The sequence below is a fragment of the Capronia coronata genome (genome assembly GCF_000585585.1).
Source record: "Capronia coronata CBS 617.96 chromosome Unknown acBCG-supercont1.4, whole genome shotgun sequence".
Lineage (NCBI taxonomy): Eukaryota > Fungi > Ascomycota > Eurotiomycetes > Chaetothyriales > Herpotrichiellaceae > Capronia > Capronia coronata.
In genome coordinates this window covers 587,876-613,402 of record NW_006912896.1, presented here as the reverse complement: position 1 = coordinate 613,402, position 25,527 = coordinate 587,876, and the positions used below count along the sequence as shown (strand labels likewise).

The 25,527-nt window shown below is 51.6% G+C and overlaps 9 protein-coding genes across 9 annotated transcripts; 2 read left to right on the top strand and 7 right to left on the bottom strand.

The window, feature by feature from the left end:
• Positions 1-1,453: 1,453 nt before the first annotated feature.
• Positions 1,454-4,735, top strand: A1O1_04787 (uncharacterized protein; the record flags this gene model as incomplete). The annotated part of the gene is made up of 2 exons (XM_007725676.1): positions 1,454-1,959; positions 2,872-4,735. 2 exons carry the CDS (start codon positions 1,454-1,456, stop codon positions 4,733-4,735), a joined length of 2,370 nt encoding a protein of 789 aa, XP_007723866.1.
• Positions 4,736-6,616: 1,881 nt separating this feature from the next.
• Positions 6,617-7,390, bottom strand: A1O1_04786 (uncharacterized protein; the record flags this gene model as incomplete). The annotated part of the gene is made up of 1 exon (XM_007725675.1): positions 6,617-7,390. The coding sequence occupies one exon, from the start codon at positions 7,388-7,390 to the stop codon at positions 6,617-6,619; it is 774 nt and encodes a 257-aa protein (XP_007723865.1).
• A 1,082-nt stretch (positions 7,391-8,472) lies between these two features.
• Positions 8,473-9,696, bottom strand: A1O1_04785 (uncharacterized protein; the record flags this gene model as incomplete). The annotated part of the gene is made up of 1 exon (XM_007725674.1): positions 8,473-9,696. One exon carries the CDS (start codon positions 9,694-9,696, stop codon positions 8,473-8,475), a length of 1,224 nt encoding a protein of 407 aa, XP_007723864.1.
• An 869-nt stretch (positions 9,697-10,565) lies between these two features.
• On the bottom strand, positions 10,566-12,250 carry A1O1_04784 (protein arginine N-methyltransferase 3; the record flags this gene model as incomplete). Its single annotated transcript, XM_007725673.1, has 2 exons — positions 10,566-11,956; positions 12,028-12,250. The coding sequence occupies 2 exons, from the start codon at positions 12,248-12,250 to the stop codon at positions 10,566-10,568; spliced, it is 1,614 nt and encodes a 537-aa protein (XP_007723863.1).
• A 635-nt stretch (positions 12,251-12,885) lies between these two features.
• On the bottom strand, positions 12,886-14,912 carry A1O1_04783 (uncharacterized protein; the record flags this gene model as incomplete). Its single annotated transcript, XM_007725672.1, has 7 exons — positions 12,886-13,107; positions 13,173-13,404; positions 13,485-13,667; positions 13,731-14,382; positions 14,448-14,565; positions 14,614-14,840; positions 14,903-14,912. 7 exons carry the CDS (start codon positions 14,910-14,912, stop codon positions 12,886-12,888), a joined length of 1,644 nt encoding a protein of 547 aa, XP_007723862.1.
• A 2,233-nt stretch (positions 14,913-17,145) lies between these two features.
• A1O1_04782 (uncharacterized protein) lies at positions 17,146-17,769 on the bottom strand (the record flags this gene model as incomplete). Its single annotated transcript, XM_007725671.1, has 1 exon — positions 17,146-17,769. The coding sequence occupies one exon, from the start codon at positions 17,767-17,769 to the stop codon at positions 17,146-17,148; it is 624 nt and encodes a 207-aa protein (XP_007723861.1).
• Positions 17,770-18,696: 927 nt separating this feature from the next.
• On the top strand, positions 18,697-19,349 carry A1O1_04781 (uncharacterized protein; the record flags this gene model as incomplete). The annotated part of the gene is made up of 3 exons (XM_007725670.1): positions 18,697-18,826; positions 18,951-19,000; positions 19,179-19,349. 3 exons carry the CDS (start codon positions 18,697-18,699, stop codon positions 19,347-19,349), a joined length of 351 nt encoding a protein of 116 aa, XP_007723860.1.
• Positions 19,350-21,241: 1,892 nt separating this feature from the next.
• Positions 21,242-22,479, bottom strand: A1O1_04780 (xylan 1,4-beta-xylosidase; the record flags this gene model as incomplete). Its single annotated transcript, XM_007725669.1, has 2 exons — positions 21,242-22,195; positions 22,390-22,479. 2 exons carry the CDS (start codon positions 22,477-22,479, stop codon positions 21,242-21,244), a joined length of 1,044 nt encoding a protein of 347 aa, XP_007723859.1.
• A 765-nt stretch (positions 22,480-23,244) lies between these two features.
• A1O1_04779 (uncharacterized protein) lies at positions 23,245-24,480 on the bottom strand (the record flags this gene model as incomplete). Its single annotated transcript, XM_007725668.1, has 3 exons — positions 23,245-23,769; positions 23,839-23,924; positions 24,015-24,480. 3 exons carry the CDS (start codon positions 24,478-24,480, stop codon positions 23,245-23,247), a joined length of 1,077 nt encoding a protein of 358 aa, XP_007723858.1.
• Between the last annotated feature and the right edge of the window lie 1,047 nt (positions 24,481-25,527).

Here is a 25,527-nt window from a genome sequence, read left to right as displayed (position 1 = left end):
ATCGAACCCTTACGGATGACATTGCCCAAGACCCAGTACATAAGGGCACACACGAAGGAGCTCTTGGCAATGTCTCCTGCAGCGGACAACAAGAAGGACGCCATTTCTCGGTAGGTATATCAACTGTAGTGGAATGTAGTTGAATGTGGTTGGATGATATTGGCTTGTTGTGAGTGCAGTGGTGATTTGTGATGGTGTAGTGTGTAGTGTGTTGGATGATGAATGATGACTGATGAAAAAGACAGAAACGAGGTCGACTTTTATAGATGTTATCAACTCGAGATATTTACCTTCACTGACTGCGTCGTAAGCAACCAGTGGCAGTGGCAGTAGCATTAGGATGTGATACTGTATCGATGTCTTATAATTCCTGCGACATGTCCTCGCCCTGCTTTGTCCTGGTTACAATCGAATTGTAGCTCTTCTTTGTTAGAGTGAAGGGATGAGGCTGAAACCTTCAGCCAACAGGTTCAGAGGTCTCAGGAAGCAATCATTTCTTTGTCTTTGTCTTCAAAGAAGTCTAGAAATCTGGCATGACTTCTGTAGGAAGAGTTTCAATGGGTATAGACTGGTCAATAGCATTGGCTGCCTGCGAATGTGACTTTCAGGAACGGAGCCAGGAGTGCACCTACCTGCTTGCAATTGCTATCGACGACAGCGATCTCAGACTCAGACGTCAGACCGTCTATTGTGAGGGACTCGCGCTTGAACTGAGAGCCTTGAGCTTGTGAGGTCCTGTTCGCGTCTCACCGAAAAGGAGCAGCACTTTCTCAGGCGGTCAACGCTCAAGATAGGAGGAGTGCCAAAGACTTGGGAGGGCGCCTGTTCTTCCAGCTGGCCATGTCGGCAGTATCTGTCAGCCTCGATGGATCAAGGAGCCAATCTCTTTGCCTCTGTTGAGTCCAGCCGATCTCGCTCGTCAATTTGTCGAGGATTAGCAGGAAACATGTTTCAACCTACCAGGTCAGGGCCTCCTGTTCCCGTCATCCATGAATGCAGGGTAACCATCGCTTCTGCTGCTGATGGCACGCGACACGAGGGTCTGCCATCTATTTGCCTCGAGGTGTTCGACGTCCAAAATGTTGCGACGGCATACAGTAAGCCATCAACCCTCTTCGCGACCAGAAGGAGTCTGTCAATTTTGAGAGCATCAGGCAAAGATTCATTGAGTTGTCATTTGATAAAGACTCTGGCGATCGAGATTCTTTGTATGCCATCCCTGACAATGGAAATTTGCGTTGTTAGGAGGCAGACTGCTCAGCCCAAATGCTGCTGCATTGTTCGCAATGGATCTCATTGTTCATCTAAAGATAGTGTACATTTTCTATAAATGTCGCCCACACAAAAAGATAAGTTCTGCTGAGCATCCCATATCCCGCATCAATACATCTACAAGCATTCGACAAAGCAGAACCCAGTAGGTATCTTGCCATCACTACATTACTCACCGATCATGAGCGGCCCAATCCTCGCCTCGCCTCTTTCGGCAACCATCGAAGTGTATCATCCATTCTCTCATTCCACAGCAGACGCCTCTAAAGGTTGGCGTTCTAACTCAGTATCTTCCAAGATCTCACCTATGCATACCATCGAAGAAGAGACAAGCGACCAGAGAGAGGATGCCGCTTCTCTATCGTCCAATCCGGCAACAGAGCTCGGTGAGCACAACTTCCCACAATCCCATAAAAGCCAGCACACAGTCGCTCCTGAGATTGCAGAATACGTTGCGACAATTCGTGCCGCAATCCAGGTGGTGGCAGAAAGTTCCCTAAGCCAGAAGATCGAGGTAGGCGAACAGGAACAAGAAGACAAGTTGGCATTCCAATCCAAGGCTGGCCTGAACGCTAAGAGAAGCTCGTTGATACTGTTGAAAGACAAAACCAGAGACAGCATGTCGAACGTTGTCACCAGGGGGAAGAGAGTGTCCAAGATTTTCACGGGAGTGTTCGAAAAGAATAAGTCAGCATTAGGGACCATCTTGCCTCGGTCTCGAGGAGGCACACAATCTCGCGCTCTGTTCCTGCGAACAGTATCTCATATGATGAGGTATCCCATGATGATATTGATCTGTACAGCTCAGATGAAGACGACAGCCAAGACTTGCCCCTGCTTAATACCACCGGGTCTTCAATCTCAGATGCATTATCAGAGAAAGTGACTGAATATAGATACCAACCACTCGAACGAGGGTTTCGTTATCGCTCAGGATCCGGCCATGGACCGGAGGGGTCGCATTTCCGACAAAGCCTTGGATTTACCCGGCGGTTCGCCTCGAACCAAGCAGGAAACGCGAGGCTGCTTGTTGAGAACGTGCGCGTCATGCGCCGAAGAAAGAATGGCTGGTCCCGAATCGATGGATAGATGGTACCAATTAGCAAGGAGGAGTTTTGAGGCAGGTAGATACATTAAGTCTTGAGGGTTGTCGATGCAGCTCTCGACCAGTTCTCCTCGCCTCACTGAAGAACCACAACACAGACCGCTGCATGTTAGTCTAGACTGATGTTCATTTGTAGCCAATTAGCGACGCGGGTTGGATGTCTGAATGGGGTTTGACTCGCCGTCTTGGCGTCGATGCAACTGATCTCAGCATCTTGAACTACTTGAATACCTTGTAGAGACACTACTACTAGTTGCAACATCTTTCCGTCCGACCCGTGTGTGGAATTCTTTATTTCTTCAGGGTCTGTGCTACTGTCTCTGGCTCATCCACTGTCATGCATGGACTCGCATCTCATTCAGACATACGACGGAGAATTTTACCTGATCTTGTTGCTAACATCTGCTTTCTACCACGCCTCCAGATGCGCCTTCCCGTTAAATAACCTTCGCTGCCTTGATGTCGTTCTCCTTTCTCATCTGACATGGACATAGTCAGCCAGGCCCTCAGAGGCTCCCGCCGGCGCCGATGGACAGAGAAAGAGGATCAAAGCCATACAGTGGGCGGTACGTCTTCGTCAACAGCACCGCCGATAAATTGACCAGAAGCCGCGATGAGATTTTCACCATATCCTCCCACGTGTCCAAGACGCACCGTAAATGGTTGAAAGATGAACGGCTGAAACAGTTAAATGCGTCTGCTGGCAAGGCTGTTGCACAACGGCCTATACCTCCTCCTCAGATCCACCTTGGCGAGACACGTGGGCGGTTGCCATTTCCATCCCTGCACCAAGATGCTGCGTCCACGGCCGCTGGGTCCAGTCGATTGCCCCACCAGCAGACATGGCCATCCTTACTCTGTGCGAGGTCCGATCAGATCCCAAGCAATGGCATGATCCGATATTCTAGGGACATCATGAGTAGTCAGCACTTTGACTCTTTTGAGGGATGCCAAGAGAACGATGACCAAGAACGATCAAGCCGCTGGAAAGAGTACCCACGGGGACCCAGACAACTGTCGTTGATGCTGTGGAAGGGCAACTCTGATCCTTTTCAAGCAGCCGCTGTGCAATTAGCGCCTTGGGACTATGAAATCATCCGCCAGGCTCAGCGGTTTCCGGTCTTTGCAGCATGGCCGGATAACGCCAGTGCAGTCTTCAGGGCACCAATCGCAGATACGACCAACTCTCGCATCCAACTTCCGCAGGCTATAGCTGATGAAGCAGAAATCCATTCTATCCTTGCTTCAGGGTACCACGTGGCTGCCGGCTGTTCATGGACAAAGTCCGAAGTGTTCTTTGGGCGAGTGCTAGCGCACAAGACCCGATCAATAGCACTCCTACGACAGAAGCTGTTGAAAGATGGGTTCTCGGAAGGCATCACCACTGTCATCCGTCTGCTGATTTCTCTAGAGTTTGAGACCGGTAATGTTCTAGCTTCGCTGGTCCATTTGCGTGCGCTGTGGGCTATGTCTTCGTCCATGCCTGAGATACTGCCTGACGCTCAGGAGCTTCTGATTGTTAGCGATGTCTGGATTGCACTGTCATTGTTGAAGAGACCTCAGATATCCCCTTCACGCTATGACCCTGGTGGCCGTTCCCTGCAGACATTCGACACCGCTTTTCGGCTACTTGAGAGCGAGGGCACCGATCCTTACCTCGGCAAGACAAACCGGGCCGCAGAGTCTGTGCTTGATGCTAGAACATGGGGCTTGCTGGATGCCGCCCATGAAATTGTGAACACCAAAGCCATCATGGACAAGATCAAGGCTGCCACGATCCAGCAAGAGGTTGTGTGGTGGATGCACCGACGCGCCACAGCAGTTTCCGGGTTGCTCCTTACCGGATATGTTGATAACACGGAATGTACAGAAATTTCAAATCCTGCAAAAGGTCTCAACGTCAAAAGAGACCTCGTGGCTGCTGCATGTTTGTGTGGAATCTTGTTCATGAACTTGAGGTTCGTGGACTCGCCCAGCAATTACAACTTCAGCAAGACATTTCGACAGATTGAGCCTATCTTACGAATGGCTTCGCAAGTGTCCAGAGAAGTTGACAAGCAGGAACACGGGGTGACTTATCTGTGGTTACTGTTCATGTGTGCCATGGGCAGTGATGTTTACGCTGCAAGGGGAGACATTCCATACTCCGGTTGGCCTGCTCGAGAATTCTGCCGTCTGTGTGCACGATTCGATCTCAAAGACGAAGGTGCCATTGCGGCCACCCTCGGCCAACTCCACTATTATCCCCAGATGGACGATTTTATCAAGGCTCTTCGTTCGTTTACAGGCGAGTCACTGGATATGCCCCTCATATCGTGGTCGAAGTGGTGCGACATTCTTAACCACTACCAGCCTTGAAGAAAACAACCGAAGCAGCTCAAAGGGATGCTGAAGACCTTGGCGCCGCGGCCGAATGAGCGACCGGTGAACAAGCATGACTCTATGTGAAGACAAGCCAGTCAGTCAGAACGGCATACAGTATGCTTATTGCCAGCTGGTTGTTTGAGTAACGTTCGGTGATCCGGAATCACTTACCATCTTGCTGTGCAGAACAAGCATCCGCACATAGTCTGCTATCAGAGCGAGAAGACCAAAGATTGCCACTCCCACCACGATTTGGCTGGCATTCGGCGCCGCATGCTGGATATGAAGCATTACACCCACCCATTGCTGCAGTTGCAGTTGCAGTTGCGGTTGCGGTTGCTGTTGGTACCGGGGATCTCAAAACACGATAACTCTCTACGACCGTGCCGTGAAGACGAAGAGACTCCGCGGCCGCACTGGAAGAGCTTGAATGTGAAGATGTTAGAATGTATTCGGACAAACCATAGCCGTCACACGTACCTGCCTGGAACAGACTGTATCTCGGCATTGCATCGACTCTGATACCCACCATCTCCTACTTGCTGGCTTGGTGATTGACCTGCGTTGGATTGGGAGAATGGACCGCCGTGCGAGCGTGGGGCTACACGACGGCGGGCGCCCTTCGGCTTGGGGCCCCTGGATTTTGGAGTCACCGAGAGCGACCGCACCATGACACCGACAGATTGGTGATCGAGATCGGCCTGTGTCAAGACTGTCGCTGTCGTCACACCTAGACTCCGTGTCGAGTGCTGCGCCCCAGTCGCCGTTGGTGAAGGAAGGACATTTTCAGCGCTTCTGTCGCACGTTTGGGGAATGGTATCACGACACCGGCTGCTCAGCGTTCACGAGACCATGACGCTTCAAACATAGCGGTACCAACATGGCCGGGGCCTGTACTCTGTTTGGCGACACAGAAGTGTTAGAGTTCGTGCATTGTGTAGATGTTCTTGCTAGGCTAGCGAGACATGAACCCTGAGCCCAACACCCCGGCCGAGACAAGCAGGTCAAGCTCCGTGTTCTTCGCAGCGTGCCATACACACCAGTGCCTGCAGTGAGCTTGCCGGAACGATGGTGGTAAGCTGAGAGAGAATAGTGGCCGACTCGCCAGTCCCGTGTACCTACCTAGGTACCTAACGTAGTATGGGGAAGGTGTCGTATCGACTGCGTTCTTTGTGTTCACTACATGAGCCTGGCAGACGTAAGCACCTAGGTCCAGGAACATAGCAGGCCGTTAGCAAGGATTGAAGTATGAGTACAAGGTTCACTATAAGAAGACGAGCGCTGCATTGTTGTTAGAGGTCAGAGGCCGGGGAGCAGAAGCATATATGGTGAGGCTGGAGAAGGGGGTACATGGTACGTATGGGGAGAGAAACTACCTATTGTTTTATCATCCCGCTGGTTACAAGAGCTGGAGGAAATTGTGAGGCCAAAGAACTTCTACAAAGCAGGCTCCGACAGCTCCCTCCATTTTTGGTACGGCATCACTACTGGATTCTTCTCATGTTGCTAGCAATCTGGGATCATCTCTCACCTCATAATTACCTCATTGATGAGCCTCGTGTGCCTGGTTTACGTCTTATGATGCAACAGGCCCTGCTCTCGAATCCTGTCACTCCTCTACCCCGGCATTTCCTCTACCCCGGCATTTCCTCTACCACCCCCATCAGCTTCCTCTTTCACGACGCACTAACCTCCTATACGATTTGCCATGCGTGCACTCCGATTCTCCGATTCGCTAGTAGCCCTCTTCCGCATTTCGTCCCGGTTCGACGCGATGTTACAAGAGAAGGACTGATATGATACCTGTTGTTTGTGTATGAGTGGAATATGGCAGGAAGAATCTATACAGGGAACACCTCGGCGCTGCTCTGACCCCTACAAACCGAGTGACAGGTCGCCCGCCTCCATAGTCAACTCCCACACGTCCGCCTTGACATGGTCTGTGTCCACGGTTGAAGCAGGAGGCTCTTCGCCATCAAACTCATATAGCGCAAGGCCAACCGGCAAAGCCCCAGGCTCTTGGAACTCCAACAAGCCATCGACCTTCTTGAACTTGATCGAGCCTCGAAAGCCAGGTAACGCGGAGTATTTCTCGTCCAGGGCCGCAAAGGTAGAATTGTCCGCGTCACGCGTCTGCACGCTCAGAAGATATTTCGCTCTGGTAGTCTTGCCTGATGCATCCGCCAGCTTTCCTACAGTCTCATAGCTGCGCAGTCCGGCATGCCAACAAGTGAACGCGCTTCCCATGGACCCGTCCGGCTCTCGAGGCAGCACTTTCGAGACTCTCGGCATATCGAGGAATTGCTGGCTGGTCAACCAGTTCAAATCGCTCAGCTTGACCAGCGCAAGGTAGGGCCAGCGCGCGTCTGAAATGTTCTTCATCGACGCGTCGGGAGTGAATCGATCGGCAAACTTGGGGTCGGCATATGCATCTGCCGCCGGGTCTAGATTCTTGTATCGAAGAAACAGACCGCCGTTTCCGGGACAGTTGAGGACATCATCCTTGTGCTCGTCGTACCAGTCGTCGAGAAGGGAAGGCGGCAGCTCCTTGTTCAGCACGCTCGTCGTCACCCAGAGAAGCCCTTGGGCTGGTGCAGTCGACGTCCCCGACGTGGACGTGGACTCGGTAGGCGAAGAAGTCGACGACATTGTGGCTGATAAGGTCTGAGATGCCGGTCTTGCTCACAGCGAAGCAGTCCTGGGTTGACCGAAGGGAGAGTTTCGTTCGTAGACTACCTTATGTACGTATCTAACTACGCACTTACCTTATTTAACTACGTCCGTATCTTGTCCACACACCTATTTAACTACGTCCGTATCTACCCAGTCATCAGTCACCATTCACTCACTGCAGCACTAAAAGTCAAGTGACATCGGGTTCAACCGGTTTGGGTCGTGAAGACGAATGTCAAGGTTCGGCGCTCACCCGTGTCGTGTTGTCTTGTCGCCTTGAGAGGCCCCAATCGCGCGTCTTGGAGCGCATACTAGTACACTACGCTGTACAGACCCTATTCACTTCCGGCAGGAAATTGATTCGTGATGTGCGACGTTTCCGTTTCACTGCAAACCACGCGCTGACCTAAAGTAAAGATAAACAAACTCCACAAGTGATGGGTACTAGAATGCAGTGCCAGCTCATCATTGCATAGGTAGTGCCTCCATCGCGGGAGATAGCCTTCTCTCAAGCGTGCAGTAGTCTGCGGCTTATGCGCGTGCTTGGAATTGGGAAATGAACTCAAGTGTCAGGCGAGATGTCAAATATGCAACGTGCCGAGGGCGTGGAAACTATTCAAAACAGCGATGTTATCTAAAGGTATCGTGATACTACTGTCAGTGTCTGATATCTACGGGCCCTATGCCGTTTTTACTTGAGGTACTTACTTCATCGTTGGCGTGGACAGTGTTTATACTACTTTACTAACTAGTATTGGTGCACCCCTTGTTCACTCAGCCTTGCCTCGCGACCTACCCCCTTGCTTTACCCCACCATCATGGCAGCACTCAGCCTCCGTCGAGATAGTAATAGTGAGTACGATACTAGTATGGCAAGAATGAAGATACCATCCAGTCAAGCAAGTTACACAAACTCTAGAAGCAATCATGTCTTTGTCTGCTTCATTACTTGCTAGCTAGGTACAGACCGGTATACCGTATCGCGTATGGTCAAGGCAAGGTAAAGTAAAGGAGGTGTATCAGGTAGGTAGGTAGGTATATATAGACCTCCTATCTATCTATGCGAATTCGATCCAAACCCACCACTTCATCCACCGAAATCCCTCCTCGACACTCCCAATCTGTCTTTGCGAATTGATCATCTCACTCTCCTTACCAGGAGGAGGTACAGCACGCATACCGCTATCAGCACCAGTACCACTACCAGAGCCAGTTCCAGTACCATCACCAGTGCTGCTGGCTTGCGTCTCGTCACCAAACATCCTCTCCTCCAAGACAGCATGGACATCGATCTTGACGATTCTCTCCCTCCACCCCTCATCCTGGCCAATCACTCCCTCCCACATCTCTCTCCAGCTCTGCTCGTTATGGCGGAAGCGGTATCTGACCTGACCGTCAGCCCCTGCCCGACCACGAGGATATTCGCCTGCCCGAACATTCGCCGTTTGCGCACCACATATGAGAACTCTTTTATCCGAGATCCCGCTTGACGTTGACGTTGACGTTGTCGTTGTCGTTGTCGTTGTCGTCGTTGTCGGCTTCTCCTCCGTCTTCTTTTCCGTCGCCTCCTTCTTCCCTCGATCAACCAACTTCAAACATCGCCGCGCAACGACTTTCTGCAACTCCAGCCCAAACAGATGAAACACCGCGCAGCAATGCAGGATCCCGACGCGCCCATCACACCGCCGACTGAGTTCGCTGTCCTCCGAGAAATCAAACACGTCCGCGGGCGTGATGAAGTGTTGGGCGCGCGGGAACCGGTCCTCGTCGCGGAACAGGGCGTATCCGATCTCCACGAACGCCGGGGTCAAGTCGGCCCCGTAGAGTCGACGGATGTCGGCGCCGTCGTAGATGAGTTTGCGCAGGTCTTGGCCTAGACAGCAGCCTAGATCGAGAAAGATCCAGTCGTTGATGTTGTTGTTGTCGGTGTCGGTGACGTCCACCACCACATGGGCTTTAGTTTCAGGTTGGAGTCTACGTTTGGCCAGAGCAGCCAGTATCTCGCCATGGTAGAGTGGATGGCTGGCCAGATCGAGTTCCAGGAACCGCCACCGGCCGAGACACGGGTACGGATGTGTTGCGTACGCCCGGTCCCGGACGGCTGTGATATGTGCTTTCTGCGCCTCGGGCGGGATCCCGGAGTATTCAGCCAACAGGGCGGAAATGGCCGCGGGGACGGTCTTGAGGGTGGGTTGGTACAGCTCAATCCTTGTAGATGTCGTGGGTTGAGAAGAAGAAGAAGAAGCAGCAGCAGCAGCAGCAAGGGAGGGCTGTGTGGACATGTTGAGATTCGTCTGGGACTAGGGGAACCGGATTCTGACGGATGGACCCAAGATAGATTGAGGCAAAGAAGATATATAGATAGAGCACAACGCTCGTTGGAGATATTCGGAGAGAGTAGATATGGTGACTGCACCAGATGAAAGAGATCGAAGAGTGGTGGTGTTGATGGTGGTGACTGTCGAGCTTGTCTATGTCTTTGCAGACGGTATGATATAAATGTCCCCGAGAGCCCTTTCTCCCTTTGGCGACCCGTCTGCGTACTAGTAGTTTGAGACGAAGATGTCTCTCGTCTCTTTCTGGTCCCTTTCGAAGTCGGCAATAGGAGATATCGCTTGTCGAGGAATACTCTTTCGGAAATTGAGTATGGGGAAGCTTGCACTCGCAAGTGTCGATCTAATCGAGTCGATTCGCGCGCAATTGTGTAGTTAGGTCCAGGAGAGACCAGATGATACGCGCTTCAACAGACTTGAGAACGAAGAAAGAACCAGGGAATTGGCAGGATCGATTGAATCTAATGCTGGATGACAGAAGACTGATATAAATACTACACGTCCGAAGATGTCCCTTTCATTTCCAGGGCACATCCACATTTGATTCCGCTTTGCGCTTTCCGCTGTCCGCATTTCCGCTCGCGCTTTGGGTCAGCCGCGGCAAGCCCGTATGCCGCCCGTGTGCTATGGATCCTCGTTTCATTTCGCAAGCAGCATCTTCCACAGGAGCAGACGTATCTCTTGCTCGTCCGTTAATCTCGAACGGACAGATGATACTACTACGGGAGCGCTTTACTTGGTCACGGTAGTCAGGAGATGCTTCGAATGTGGCACGATGACCTGTCCCGTTAGGATGAGGATTCCAGATATCAATCCATCTAATCAAGCACCCACATCTGCTTCTTGACCTCTTGTTTTCCGGTCTTCCCCCCTTTGGCCCAAGAAACCTCAATCTCCAACGAACGTTCCCGCCCCTGCTTCCTGACATACTTGATCTCGCCGCACAACTCTTCGCCCGCACGAAATCCATCCGTTGGATCCTCAATCAGCAAGATCCCCTGCTGCCAATGCGTAGCTTCGGAATAGGGTCCTGTCGAGAAGGCGATGAGACCCTTCTCTTTCGCCTCTGCGGCCGTCATTCCGGGCTTGACTCTGCCATCCGTCCGAGCTTCTGCGAAGATGATGTCGAACCAGACCACGAACCCCTCGAGAACGCGAAACCCTTCCTTCCACGTCGTCTTGAACGGTTTGGTGAAGGTCAGGTCTTCCACGGTCGTCGTGTGCAGATCGAGCTCGAGGAACGGGTAGCTATCCCCAGCCAGCTCCTTCTCGTCCGTCACGCGGACGACCACTTCTTCATGCGCCCGCTCCAGCATGGCAGCCATGTCGAACCCGTAGACGTCGCGCCAGAAATCGATGTGTGACGCTTTCAGATCCGAGTCGGCAAGTGGCGCAATCCGCAGTGTCGCGTGAGACGGGACCATCAGGCCATCAGGGGCAAGGTACTTGTCGCGTGCGTAGAGGACCGAGTCGAGCATAGATTCGTACAGGAGACAGTATCCCATCCATTCACTGACGATCACGTCCACTTGGGGCACAGGCATATTGACCTCCTCGATTTTGCCTCTCAGACACTTCACGATGGACTGCAGGCCATTTCGGAACACGTTTTCGCGAGCTTTGTCGATGATGTCTGAATTGTCCACTGCAATGACCAGCTTGGCGCCAGCCTTTGCGCAGAACATGGACAAGATCCCCGTGCCGCAGCCGACGTCGAGCACGACTTTGTCCTTGAACAGGTCTTTGTGGTCGTAGATGAAGTCGCGGTAAGAGTCGGTCCGGATTCGATCTTTGATCATGGACTCGTGGATCGCATTGTACGAATAGGACTTGAAATAGTCGTTGTCGGAAGATCCTGTCCCATTACTCGGTCGGGCTTGTTGGACGTTGCTCGATTCCGTCTTTGCATCTGGCGAGTCAAGTCGGTCTAGCATAGCCTTCTGTACTTCTTCGCGGTACGCAGTAAAGTGAGATTGCAAGTTCGCCAGTTGTTCTCGAAGCTGTTCGACTTCGCTGGCCGGTGTCAAGCTTGCTGCGTCGTCGAAGATATCATCCAGGCTGTACAGTAGCGAGTCATTCTCCAGGACAGGCTTGAGATACTTGTCATCCTCGAAGATCGCTTTGGACGAGACGTCCGGGTGAGTCTTGCCAGCCTGGACTTCCGATCGGATGTAGTTGACAAGTTTGATGAGTCCAAGGAAATCAAGATCTATTGAAATGCACATCCGTTAGTGCTGTTCCCGGTGACATGTCATCATAAGCTAGCATAGCAGTATTCACCAGAGTCTTGCCTTAGTTTCCAGATATCAAATCCGTGGTGGTCTCGGCAATAAAGCAGCATGCTTCTGGCATCGGGAAAAGTCTCCTCGTCAAACAAAGACAAGACTGTCACGGTCTCTTCATCCGGTTCCACATCCTCCCATCCTTCGTCGTCTCTGGTGTCGAGAGGATCCGAAACGGAAGAGGAGTCGCTGACATCGTCCAGATCTCTTGATGGCGCCATAGTCATTGACTTGAAGGGCAGTGATGCGCCTTATTCCGATTTCGAGATTGTTAGTTCAACTTGTTGAAACTTCAAACTTTCGGACAAAATTCGATCTCCAACTCCGCCAAGACTACGGTGGACTGTAACTTCTGATCCGCAACATCAACCCCTGGAGTTCACAGCCTTGGTGGGATACGCTTGTCACATATCAAGCGCCTGGATTTCTGCCCGAATGTATCGATTACAGTTGTGTGCCTATGAAGCTTTGGCACGCTTTTCAGGGGGAGGGAAGGAGAAGGAAATAGTCGACGCTCCAATGATATCTAGCGCCCACGCCGCTGGATTAGCTCAGGCAGTTGCAGTAGTTGCACCCTTGACCTAAGCCTCAACTTCTTAGTAATTGCAAACTGAGCTGACAGGAGGGTGGAAGAAGAAAAGGGATAAGATCGTCGTATTTTTCCTAAGACCAAAGCAGTTCCAGGCGTGAATGCCAGCCTCAGGGGTCTCCGGATAAAATGTAAGAAAATACAAACGTCACCACAAATATGCACCTCGCGAACGGCCTCACCAGTTAGCCAGTGTTTGATGGATAGAAAAGTGGCTATCGTGCCATCCTCCTAATGGTTGTGTGAATGCTGATCCAGCGACTGTGCTTAACCCATCTCGTTTACTGGGCCATGAGTCTCCATCCTGAGAACGACGAACAAATCATGCCTTGCCCACCAGCTCCTGAGGCGCTTTCCCCAAACATACACAGGGATGGCGAGCAGGGACAGGAAGATCGATGTGCCGCCGAAAACATACATGATCTGTTCTGGCCCGCTGTCGGCAACCCAGTCATTGGCGAAGTTCGAGAGACCATAGAACATGAAGTTCTGATAAGTGTGTTAAGAGCGTCAGAGTTCCAATCTGAGACAAACCCGGGCGTCGCTCTACTCACCTTGAATAGCATGTTCATGACAAAAATCTCGTTGCTCTGGCTTCGAAAAGAGTCCAGACCGTACGACAAGGTTGAGAAAATCCCGATCAAGACGCCGACCATCATCACACCTTGAAGAAAAGAGCAAAGTTCGGCAGGCGACCCGGCTGCCATGGTGTAGCCAAACAAAAACATGCCCAGGCCGCAGGCAATGCAGGCTGGGATCATGAATACTAGACGGTATTCGGGTTCACTGTCAAAGGAAATTCTGTTAGTACCACCGAAGGGTTCAATGACCGCCACAAGAATCATGGATGATTAGGGGCCACGTACTAAACACCCTTATTCTTCCGAGTCATATACTTGATAACGTAGTCTCCCGTGATTCCAGAGACCAGGGAACCAATAAACCCACCAACGAATGGACCAACACCGATGTATCCAATATGTGCAGCGTCGAAATTCCATGGCGGGCCAGTGAAGATGCCAGCCAGGATGATGGCCGAACCGACGTACCTAGCCACAAACATGAGCTGGCTGCATTCATGACCGAAGTTTTGGTTCATGTCAATCTCTTACCAGCTATTCAAAAGACCAGACGTGATGATTGCGTAACATGCCGCAGGATTGAGGAGAGCCAGGAAGGGGCCGAGCAGATATTTGAAAAGACTATCCTGTGAATAGACGCCAGTCCAGAGTGCCAGCTCTTGAACAAAAGTTTTTTTCTTGGGGATACCCATTGTTTCACCCTGGCCTGGCTCCCCGACATTCTCCTTGTGGGCGTGTTCAAAGACCGCTAGTTCTTCAAGCTTCTCGTCACGGTTGAGATCCGTGTCGTAGCGTCTGTCTCTGATGTAAGTTGTTTCCGGGCAGAATAGGAACATCAGCACAAATTGTAGAACCAGGAAGATCTGGAACAAGTGAAACAGCCATAGCCAGCCGAGACTTTGGAAGACTTGGCCGCAGATGATGGATGCGAGACTGGAGGCGGAGTTGAGAATGAAATTGATGATGGCAATCCGCAGACCGCGTTGATGTACAAAGTAGATGTCCCCGACCGTTGCCACAATGAGTGACTCGAATGCCGAAGTCGAGAAGCCTTGGATGATACGTGCGGCCAGCAGGTAGTTATAGGAGATTTTGGCTTCGCCAACTGCCGTGCCAATGATGTCGAAGAGTGTAGAGACGATAAAGACGGGTCTCTTGCCATACTTGCGGCTGAATGCACACACTATGTTCGAGACATGTTAGACTTGTTGTTACCTGCCGAAGAGTCGAGTTTTTCAGTGGACGAACCAAACGGCCCGGAGCATCCAGCGGCGAGCAGGTTGTACCCAGAAACCAAGACAACAGTTGTCAAAGACGTGTTGATCTGCTCTGCCATCGAGAAGTAGGAGGCGTTGAGGAGGGGTCCCTGTCTAGGTCAGCATGAATGCTCGAATCTTGGACTTTTGTCGCTTACATTGGTCCCCGCGTTTAGCATGGCTCCCAAGCAGAGAATGGCAATAAGAAGCTCCTTCTTCCACAATGGCCAGTTCAAGGGGTCATTGGGGTCCTCGCTCGGTTGAGGTGACAGCACAATATGAGCATCGTTGCCTTTGCCGTGCTTAAGGCCCAGGGTGATCACCACAGCATGAGCAGCTTCATCATTCAACAACACCGTGCCAGGCACATGGTCCAGCTTGTTATCTGCGACATGCTAGGTCAGAATAGTACAAGAGAAGATGAAGAGTCCTTGCCCTCCAAAACACCGAGACCCATCCTGCCTGTTGATGAGCAAACGCTCTGCACCCCGTCTGAGCTATACAATGCTGTTGCTGCTTGAACAGTAGTTCGGCGAGGTTGACTGATCAGCGGGGTGAGAGATCGTGAATCCCTTGATTCGCCAGGAAGACGACCTGTCTTTCAATTCTGGACAGGCCTAGAGCAGTACTTATCCTCGCTGTCCTGAACCCCGCAACGAGCGAAACTCTACCCGAAGAGTCCAACTCGTTCAGCAAGATTGAAGACAACATCACGACGGTGGGCATCGTCTCGCAAGGGATGGGTCTTCTTCCCCAATCATGCCCCATGGGGAAGGACGCCGTTGGTGGCATGTACCGAGCAAACTCTATGTTTGAGACTCTGCCACTTTTGCTTGGCCAGCTTCGGCAGATACTGGGAATCCCAACTACCGCTCAATAACATAACCGGGAAATCCCCATGTTCGTGATGACCAGACGAGACGAAGAGAGGCGACTGGAGGAATCGTATGATGTATCTCATGCGATATGACTAGCGAAGGCCTTGGATCTCACCAGATTTCCAATGCTGTGCTCAGGCTTGAGACGCATGATAGGAGCATCCGTAGCAGCGTCCAGAGCTAGAGAGTGCAGATGTGACCCCTAGTAGAATCGTGGGGCCCGCCAGTGGGAAGTTGAACCTCATTTGACCCATCAGCTTGTGGGCCACCGGTAAGCGTACTTGACTCTATAGACGTCGGTCACCAAGTTGATCTGTTGAACAGAAGGTTCATCATCTTGTCCAAATATGCTGTGGGGTTGACACTCCTTGAAGTCTGGGCCATCTAGTGTATGGTAAAGACTCAGGCATGAAGTATCCAAAATCGGCCATCTTTATCCCATTCCTTCCAGCTGTCAATGTCGGTAGTTAGTAGTAGCGCGATGCGTATTTCCGTGCCCCACGGACCTTCTGTGTTCCCCAGATTGCGAGAAAATGGGGATTTGTAAACAAAGTTCGATTGCCGTGGAGAATCCCTGCCTATAACCACAGGGAGAAACACCCCTGTGCTGCTGGAACCCGAGTAGACGGTCAGGCTGTCGATATGCGATCTTCGATATCTGAGCCACAGCTTTGAACCTCGGTATAGGTGTTGTCTGGGCCTGGGACTGGCTCTGCGTGGAAAGATTTTTCGATTCTAGGCAAGGAGAGCTTGGTAGGTTCGAGGAGATCAGAACCGCCCCCTTCATCTTCCATCCTCATTATTTCGGGACCGATGTGGACTCGTGCTGAAAAGCGCAGTGTCTGCACGCTTGAGGTTTGGTCTTGGACTCGGAGATCAGTTTAGAACCTTTTGTGGAAGTGAAGTCAGCCCTGAAATGGTCGCAAAATCAAGTGCTCTTCTCCCATTTGAAGCGCTCCCTGTCGACATATCAATATTTCACCATCCAGCATTCAACCCACGCTGGCACTTTTCGCGCTGACGACTCCCCATCCAGAGAAGATGGACATCAGCATGATGGGTGGTTGGCCTGTCACCCGCCAGCAGACACATTCGCATCCGTCAAAGCGTTTGGGCAGGCGGTCCTCGAACGAGAGGCACCCGATGGACATCGTTGTGCTGGACGCAGGCATGGCGGTCTCTTCGTACGCCGTCGGTCGAAAAATGAGATGTCACCGAGTTCAATGTCATCTCGACTGCTCTTTTATGGGTGCTAATGTCCCCACCGATTTTGCGCAGGTCGGCCGAAGTGTCTATCGAATCGTCACGCCTCGAATTCGTAGGCAACTTGAGCCACTTGTATGTCAAGCCACACACTTTTGTTCATTTTGCCGACGACGATGGCTTCTGCTTGCCAAGGGCGGCGACAAGGTATCCTTCTACGTCCGGAGACAGTACATGGTCACAAAACTGCGTCTGACGTATTGACGATGGCCTAGTTTCGATGACCGATAGTTCTGAGGTCAACGTAACCACCGTCTGCTCAAGATTATGCCGCGGCTGCCTGGATTGCGACTTCCCGTGCGAGCTCAAGGTCGTTCGTGTAGGTCGATATCAAGAGGTGCCCCGCAAGGGACAAATATTTCAGGAAGACAGGAACACCCCATAGCAATGCAATGACGGTGGCAAGTCTGCCAGGATATTTGACGCCCGACAGTGTGCTTCTGTATACCCTCCACAGGTTTTCAAAGTTGGACAGTCTTTCCTTGCCGACTCTAGGAGTCTAGGCTTAGAAGGCGGACTTGTCACTTGTCAGCTTCCTGCTTTTGTATATCACGATCCTGTCCCTTTCTGCTCATCCAAGCCCGTCATGGCTTGAACCTTTTCCCTTATCAGTGCTTCGTCCAGCATCTGCTTTCTCGGGTCCAGGGACAAGACTGCACCCGTTGCGGGAAGCCCCAAGCTACTATGGGGGACACCCATGTCGCCGCCCGTGGCGCTGGGACTCAGACTGCTGTCGTGAACAGCTAGATCACGATGCTCCATCGAGACATGCCAGCCTTGTCGTTTCTTCTCGTCGAAATGCTGATACAATTTCTCGACGAATGTGACGCTACGGTGCTTGCCGCTGACACAGGCCACGGCGACGACCAGTGTATCCTGGGTTTCGCTTTGGGTTTCAGTTCCGGAGGAAACGACGTTCTCCATATCCTCTATCTTGGCCTCGATCGAACAGATCATTTTCTTTAGTCGGCCTTCAGCGCCGTTCGTTGCAAGAACTGCCGTTTGTACAGGAAGATCGAGACCCGTGCTGTCCCGCCTCAGCTCGGCCGGCGGGTTTGGCAGGTCTGTTAGGGAATATTTCATTTGTTGTTGGCGACTGCTCGGTTCTTCCATGCGGCCGAATGATCGTCCATAGGAGAAGATTTTGAGGTTATAAGTTGGTTGACTGTCCATATTGTTGTTTTGCCCAAAGGACTGGGCGGGTTGACTGAGCTTTGAAGCCTTTGTGGATCTTCAGAGTGAGATAAGGATTCCAAGTCGTTATACCATGTCCTGTTTTAGTTCTGTTCGCTTTATTAACAATCATCGCCGTAGAAGGCAAATTGTATGCAAGAATGAACTTGTTGAAGGGCTTAAGCCTCGGCTCTGCCAGCTGTAGATGGAGTATCGATGCCAGGGTCGTGGAGAATGTAGGTCATCCCGATTCCCTCCCTGTTCTTATTCGTGGGCAGTTGAGAGCCTCACCGGAATATCGTTCCTTTGGGTGATGGCACTGCCACAATGGACGCCTCAAATAGATACCAAAGATACTGTACGCCGGGTCAAGGCAAGCCTCGGGGTCATCATGACCTAATCTGCCTCCCTGACAGCTCTCCCATGTCATTCGGCCGACGGGTCGGGATATTCTTCTTTACGCCACAGGTGACGACGAATTTGAGCGACTTCATAAAGATAAAGGTTTGTAGTGACGAACCATGAGCGATGCTGTCACTGCTGATTAAAGACCCCTATCGTGGGACTGCTGCCGTCTTCTCCAAACTCCCCGCATTGTACGATCTTTTTGATATACGGACGTACGTACTTGAGATCTGGAAACTGTGGCAACTATGGCATTATTGTCCCGCAATCGCTCTTCCGTGGAGGACCGACCCCATGCAGTGGCACCACCGATACATGCCCAGATCTGAGTTCATGGTTTCATTGCTTTCGGGACATTGACTTTGTCGAGTATTGTGTATACGCTACGACGACGCGGGGCCCAAACAGGACGTGGACCCTGTGTGACCACTGACCAGCAACCTTTTGGCGAACGGACGACCAGGAATCTTTTCTTCGGTCGAATTATTTAGCAAACAACTACCCCTAGAAGTCCCGTCCACCATGGCACCCAAAGGCCCCTACAAACTTGTGACGGTGAACACGGCACCGGAGCGAGCGAAGCGACTGATTGGCCGAGTGGTCGAAGACCTGAAAGACCAATATACCATACAACATATGGCGAATTGCGACAGTAGGTCTTGAAGGGATCCCGGTCTTACTATTGCAAGCAAACAGAACAGGCCACCAGCTCAAGGGTGTTACTGTGGCCGGTATGACCGATAACTTTTACCATGCTGACTGATGGCCCTTAATAGCTATCGACGCAGTCGAGCCCACTGTGAAAGAGATCAAGCCGGATCTATTGGTAAGTCCAGCTCTGGTATTCAGACAACATTTGCTTGCTCTATAAGCTTCTCCTTTATCGCCGCCGTCTACGATTTTGTAGACAAAGTCGGCCAGCCTGGTTGAGGCTCAATAACTGACGTCGCTGTTGTCTTCTTGATCACGGCTACGAATTGGCACTGATTCCACGTCAAAACTAGTTCTGCGCCTCGATGTGGACTCCCGAAGAGAGTGCACGTATTCAACAGATCGGGAAAGACCTTGTCCCTGGGATCAAGACACACGCTATCCCCCAGGGATTGCAGGTCGAGAAAGGTCCAGATGCTGTGGTCGAGTATTTGAAGGAGCAGATTCCTAGGCTACTAGGATGAACTGGAGTTTTGTCTACAGGCCGGATACTCCAAATTCCTCAGGTAGTCCGGAGGGTGTCGTGCTGAAGGAACAATCACCTGTTGTCACGGACAACCTTGAGTATCGTTACAGTTGAGACAGCATGGGAGACAGTTTTGAGATGACTCGGGCTTCTGAAATAAAGTGAAAGTCTAGAAAAGTTGGATGGGGCCCGAAAGGGCTCAGTTGTTGAATAGAAACCGAAAGAGCTAGATCTAGAGGAAACATCTCCCACCAACTCAGCGTTGAATGTCAATTTTGGCGGCCCACATACCAAAGGGTCCGAGCAAAACCCTTTTGGGTCAATGTCTTTTTGCGGATTCCTTTCTTTCTTTTTTTATCCTATGTTCCATCGCATGATGAGTTCTCATGCCGGAACGGGCGGAGGTGCGTTTGAAATGGGAATTGAGTCTCCTATCAACCTCTTCCGATCCGGTTCGACGGATTGGTGGCTACTCTGTCCATCTTCTCGCTGCTCAAGCTTTGACACCGCTTGCTTTCCATCTTGTGGGTGGTGGTGATGGTGGTGTTCACGCATCTTCCTCCTGGGGAATAGCTCGGCGGATATAAATAAAGCAATGAAACTCTACAGATATGGGAAATCAGGCAAAGAGACGGTGCGGAGAGGAGGGCGAAATTGGCCGAGCAATGCAATGCAATTGGGCGTCGGGGAGGCCAATAAACAAAAGAAGAAAGACCAAAACAATTCACGGCGCTCAAGGAAAGGGTCCTGTCCCGGATACATGGGCGGGACACTGACCCGACTGACGTGCAGAAGATGATCTATGCGTCTGGTCGTCTAATGGTAGCGGAGGATCTGGTCAGGTCTGAGATGGGGATTGTGTTGGCGTATACCCGCCAGATGGAGAAGCCACTTTGACTGGATGTATGGCCATCAGTGGGAATCGGACTGTATGCTCTGTATGTACTTGTAAACAATTGACAGCGTGAAATGCGACGGGAAGAACCACTAAAAGGGACTTGACACCGGTCTCGAGGCTAGGAAGACTCATCATTGATCCCGAAAGAGACATGAACAAAGGTGCTCGAATAGATAAGTGGGTCGTGAAGCTGTTTCTGGACCAGATTGAACCTTCGGGAAAAGAATGGCTTGATCTGTCTGTACCTACAAGAAATGGCGTGGGTCAGTGGGAGCGAATTCGGACATGGAGCTGTTATTCTGGTACCTCTCCACAGTCTCTGCATCCAGAACCGAAGAGCGAAGACCGAAGAGCCTGACAACCTAGCGTGAGCTCGGATACAGGTCTACAGAGTCGGTATGGAGCGAGAGGGCGTGAATGGATACGAAGTATTTGAGGTGGGGGATTGGATTACCGATCATATTTATGGCGGATTCGGGATGATTTCTTCTCTTCTACTACTAGCTACAGAGCAATAAAGTAAGTAAGACATATGTCTCAACGCACCGGGGCAAGATCCAATTGAGCCTACCGGCTTCAGCAGCCGCCACAGAAACGCTTAGGCTTATTGTGCGAACGGAGTAGAAAAATCAATAGAGCTTGTCATTCTTATTTTTAGCATGCACCACATCTATCTTCCTACTTGCCTATGTAGGTAATTGCCTCGGTGTCATTACTATTTGTGCTTCTCTTTTTCCTGAACTTTTTTTCGTCGGAAGGCTCGGGGAAAGTGGAGCTCTCTCAGGGATCCACAGCCTTGTCGGATACAAATGTACAGTGTATAATGTACAGAATACTCTGTGACAGCAATATACAACATTGCAGAGTACAGAGTATAGCACTGCAAGTCTGCAACACGAATATAGAAATGAATGCAATGTACTACGATATCTTCCCGAGGACATGTCGCAACAAGCACCCCCAACCCTCTCCAACAAGCCCAATCTCGGCCATCACTGTTTCTCCTTCAAAGAGATTTTGCCCTGCTCATCATAAACAATCTCCCGCATCTTGACACTCCTCAAATGATCCACGCCTCGACTCAGCGTACAGTCATGATAAAACAACCACCAGCGGCCCCCGAACTCGACGATACTATGATGCGTCGTCCAGCCCAGCACAGGCTCGAGAATCCGTCCCGCGTAAGTGAACGGGCCCAACGGACTCTCGCCGATCGCGTAGACCACGTAATGCGTGTCACCCGTGGAGTAGCTGAAATAGTATTTCCCACGGTACTTGTGCATCCACGCGGCCTCGAAGAAGCGTCGATTATGGTCGTCCGCGGCGAGTAATTTGCCTGTTTCCGGATCGAGGATCTCAATCTCCAGGACGGACGACGCGAATGAGTGCATGTCCTCCGACAGTTTCGCGACACGGGGTAACAGGGCCGGTTTGTCGACACCTTTGGGCTCTTGGGGTCCAGCCTTTGATGCGTCGAATCTGGTTTCTCTTTCTCTTTCTCCTTCACTTTCACTTTTACTTTCAGTCCCACAGTCGGCGCCATGCTCCGTCGACCAGCATTGCAACTGACCGCCCCAGAGGCCTCCGAAGTATAGATACGCCTGGCCATCCCCGTCGTCCACAAAACTCGCTGGATCGATACTATAGCTTCCCGGTATAGGTTCGGGGTCGGGAAGGAATGGTCCGGCAGGCACAGCGCTGACGGCGACACCGATGCGGAAGATCCCCTGCTTGTCCCGGGCCGGGAAGTAGAGATAGTATTTGCCGTTCTTGGTCGCCGCGTCGGGGGCCCAGAGTTGTTTCGATACCCATGGGACGTTGTCGGCTTGGAGGGCGATGCCGTGGTCGGTCACGGGGCCCCCGACCTGCGAGAGCGAGAGGACGTGGTAGTCGACCATGTCGTACTGGTCGCCATTGTCGTTGAATTGGATGTCTGTTTCGCGATCCTGGAAGAATGAGTAAATGGTTAAATATGGATTCTCTGGTATTGGCTTGATAGGGGGTGTTGGTTTCCCTCAAAAGCAGACCGGAGAGAAGAGACAGATGGTGTCTCTGATGGTCGCTGAAGAGGAAATAGAATCTTGTCCACAACTTCCTGTATGGCGATCGAATCTCTTCGTTCGAGGACCAGGAAACTCACATGAGATGGGTAGACATAGATCCTGCCCTCAAAGACATGCGCTGAAGGGTCTGCGGTGTAGATATGGGTCACTAGCGGCTCTTGGGTCATCGTTCTATATCAAGATATTCACGCCCCGACAACTCGATGGATAATCCGGTGTCGAAACAAGATGGACGGGACCTCGAGGTCGAATGTAGAACATCCCATTGCCCTCCCCGTCTGGCATTTAATATCTTGCGAAGGAGACTGCCATCGTCGTATCATATACTGCAGGGGACGGCCTAGCGTCAAGGCATTTAGCCAGAATTACCCGGGTCAAGGGACAGACCAAAGTTTGGGGTGAGGAGGCGAGGAGACTCGGAGATGTGAAGAGTAGATATAAGGTGTCGGCAGGGGTCTCAAGGCTCTTCAGCCGCTGGGGCCCCGGGGAGACACGTCCGTCCACAGAATCATCCGGGGATGGTCATGAGCAGCCAATCGTAACAAACACAGTGCAAGTTTGTCGCAAGATTAGGTATTGTGAGTGAAAGCATTGCTTCGAACGGCTATGCGGCCATAACCAGAATTATCCAAGGGCAAACCAGACTGTATGCGCGCTTGTTTTATAACCGTCCACCAGGCTTGCCCACCTTGATGATGCTGCAAAATAAGTACAATGCAGAAAGCCACCCATCTATAATGCGATGCGACCATCTTTTGTCGAGGACATGATCTCGTGGTCCGTATAAATCCCCTCGTATGCCGAACAAAAGGCTGAACCGCTTGAAGCCTGGAAACCGTCAGGAAGAATATTACAATAATTACTGTTTCCCACGTCAAAGTCAAGTCGAAATCCAAGTCTCCAAGTCCATGCAAGCTCAGTGTTCACAATGTTCACAAGGAGAAAGCGAGGAAGCCCATGATGGACAGAACGACACCCCCAACGCTTTGCAGACGCGAGGCACCGTTGAGCACCGCGACGCCGGTGGGAGAGGCTGACGGCGTCTCGGAGCCTGCAGTACCGGTTGCAACTCCAGAGGTGCCCACGGCGGTGGCCAAGACTGATGTAGACATGGATGCGTGGCTGGTTGTCGAGTTGCCTGTCGAGTTTCCATACGGAGCCCAGCCAACAGCGGTGGTAACGGCAGCACTGGCGCTGCTCGTGCTCGCGGTGCCGGCGGTGCTCGTCGTAGATGCTGCCACGGACGAGGTTGTTGAGCTGCTCTCCTCTGCCTTGTTGATCATCTCCTTGATCCACGACGCCGCATCATCGGTGTAGATGTCAAAGTAGGTCAAATGAGTGCTGCTGTTGTCAGATCCATAAGAAGCGGCGCAGACGGGGTCGGTGGCCACGCAGTAGGATCGGAGGAGGCTGGAGTAGCGGTTGAGGCTGGTCAGTTGTCCGTCAGTCCGGGGGGCCTGCGCAAGAAGACCGTGTTAGTAAACAGTATTGAGGACGGTTGCGAGCAAGCTGTGTTGTTCACTTACAGCACCGTTGGCATCTGCGCCAGATAACACGTTGTATGGCTGTCCAGCCGTGTGGCGAACATCACCGAACAGCGTGACTGCGACAACTGTGATCACAAGGTATGCTGATTAGCAAACGTGCATGTTGTAGAGCCCTCTCGTCTCTCAGAAGTCCGCAGCGCGTGGGTATGGCTTACTTTTGTCTCCTGGACTCGTTGTGGGATCCAAGCCTCCAACGGATGGCTCGGTGCACTCGTTGAAAAAGTAACCACCGCCACCACCGAGGACATCGCCCACGACATGGGCACCCTGAGAGTAACCGCTGACTACCAGCTTCGAATTCGGACAGCGCGAAGCATATGCTGTGATCTGCGAGACGCCATCCTGTACACCCTGGGTGACAGAGTCGCAATAGGGGGAGTCCACCGGGTTGTAGTACTGGATGTCCTCATAGTCGCAGCTGTCCAGGCCGTAACAAATCGCACCGGCCAGTTTGCCCTGTCGGCCTGGGTAGGGTTCGTTGTTTCCCTTTGCGAGGAAGATATGCACGTCCTTGCAGCTGTCCTGTCTCTTGTCGAGAACGTCGATTTCGCTGGCAGTAGAGACCGCGCAATTAAGGGCCAGACCGGCCAGGGCGAGCCTTGAGCTCGAGGTGAAAAGCATTTTGATTAAACGAGTGAAATCCGGATAAAACCTTGCAAGCTCTTCCCTTCGTGCGGTCGGGACTTGGGGAGTGCGACGATAAATACTTTCTGGACCGTAGGCTCTAATCTCTTCTTCAGTCTCCGCTTCGCCTGGGACTCTGATCAATCAATCATCATGAGATTTGTGATTTCCAGGTGTTGTTGAGGACATCGGTGGGTCAGGGGCAGCTCTCTTCTGATAGGAGCGGTTGACCTTTTGACAGCTTAAACCCACCATCCCGCGGAGCCAAAGAACAGAACTTGTCCCAAGCAGTGCAAGGATGTCTCACAGAGCTCGCCTTAGACCGAAAAGTGGATGTTCTTGTCAGCTAAATATATCAACCACAACAAACAGCTCGTGGTGCAAAGGTCCACAGCAGTGGATAACGCGTGGTTTTGCTGCTTGCTCGGTCCCTGGTGTAATAATGTGTAATCTGTAGGCTCCCCAGTAGGTACCTAGCTTATACCTAGTAGAAGAATACCTGAGATAAGAAAGTTTCGCCGATCGTGCCGGTAGCCGCGAACATCCTGGTCAATCCGAGTTCCAGGCGCGAACCTTGAGGACATGAAAAATGGTCCTTTTGGTAATGCCCAAGACGTAAGGCGGAACGAAGCCTGCTGTATTGTACTCCAGGACACATGTAAAGAAGGTGATGGAGTGGAAATGATGGCACTCATGTCAAAGAGTTGCAGAGCTCCAATAATGAGGATAAAACCGAGCAGACAGTTGTGTGAATCAGCCAACACGAAAGGACGCTCGAGCAAGCGAGATCGGCTGCCGAAAAAGCTTCTCTGCGACAAGCTCATTTGCCCTTGTAACGAAGGTTGTCGGCTGTAAAAAGAATATGTGGAGACGACTCGTTGACACAGACCGCCTGTCGCTGAATTCGAGTTCCGTATAATGCGAACAGTCCTGAAAATTGGCCGGGTGTTGACCGGCCTTTAGTCCGAGCAGCTCCAGAATACGTGCGTTGTTATCAACAGCGACCTGATAGAACATGTTAGCTCGCATCCCGATGGTGAAGTG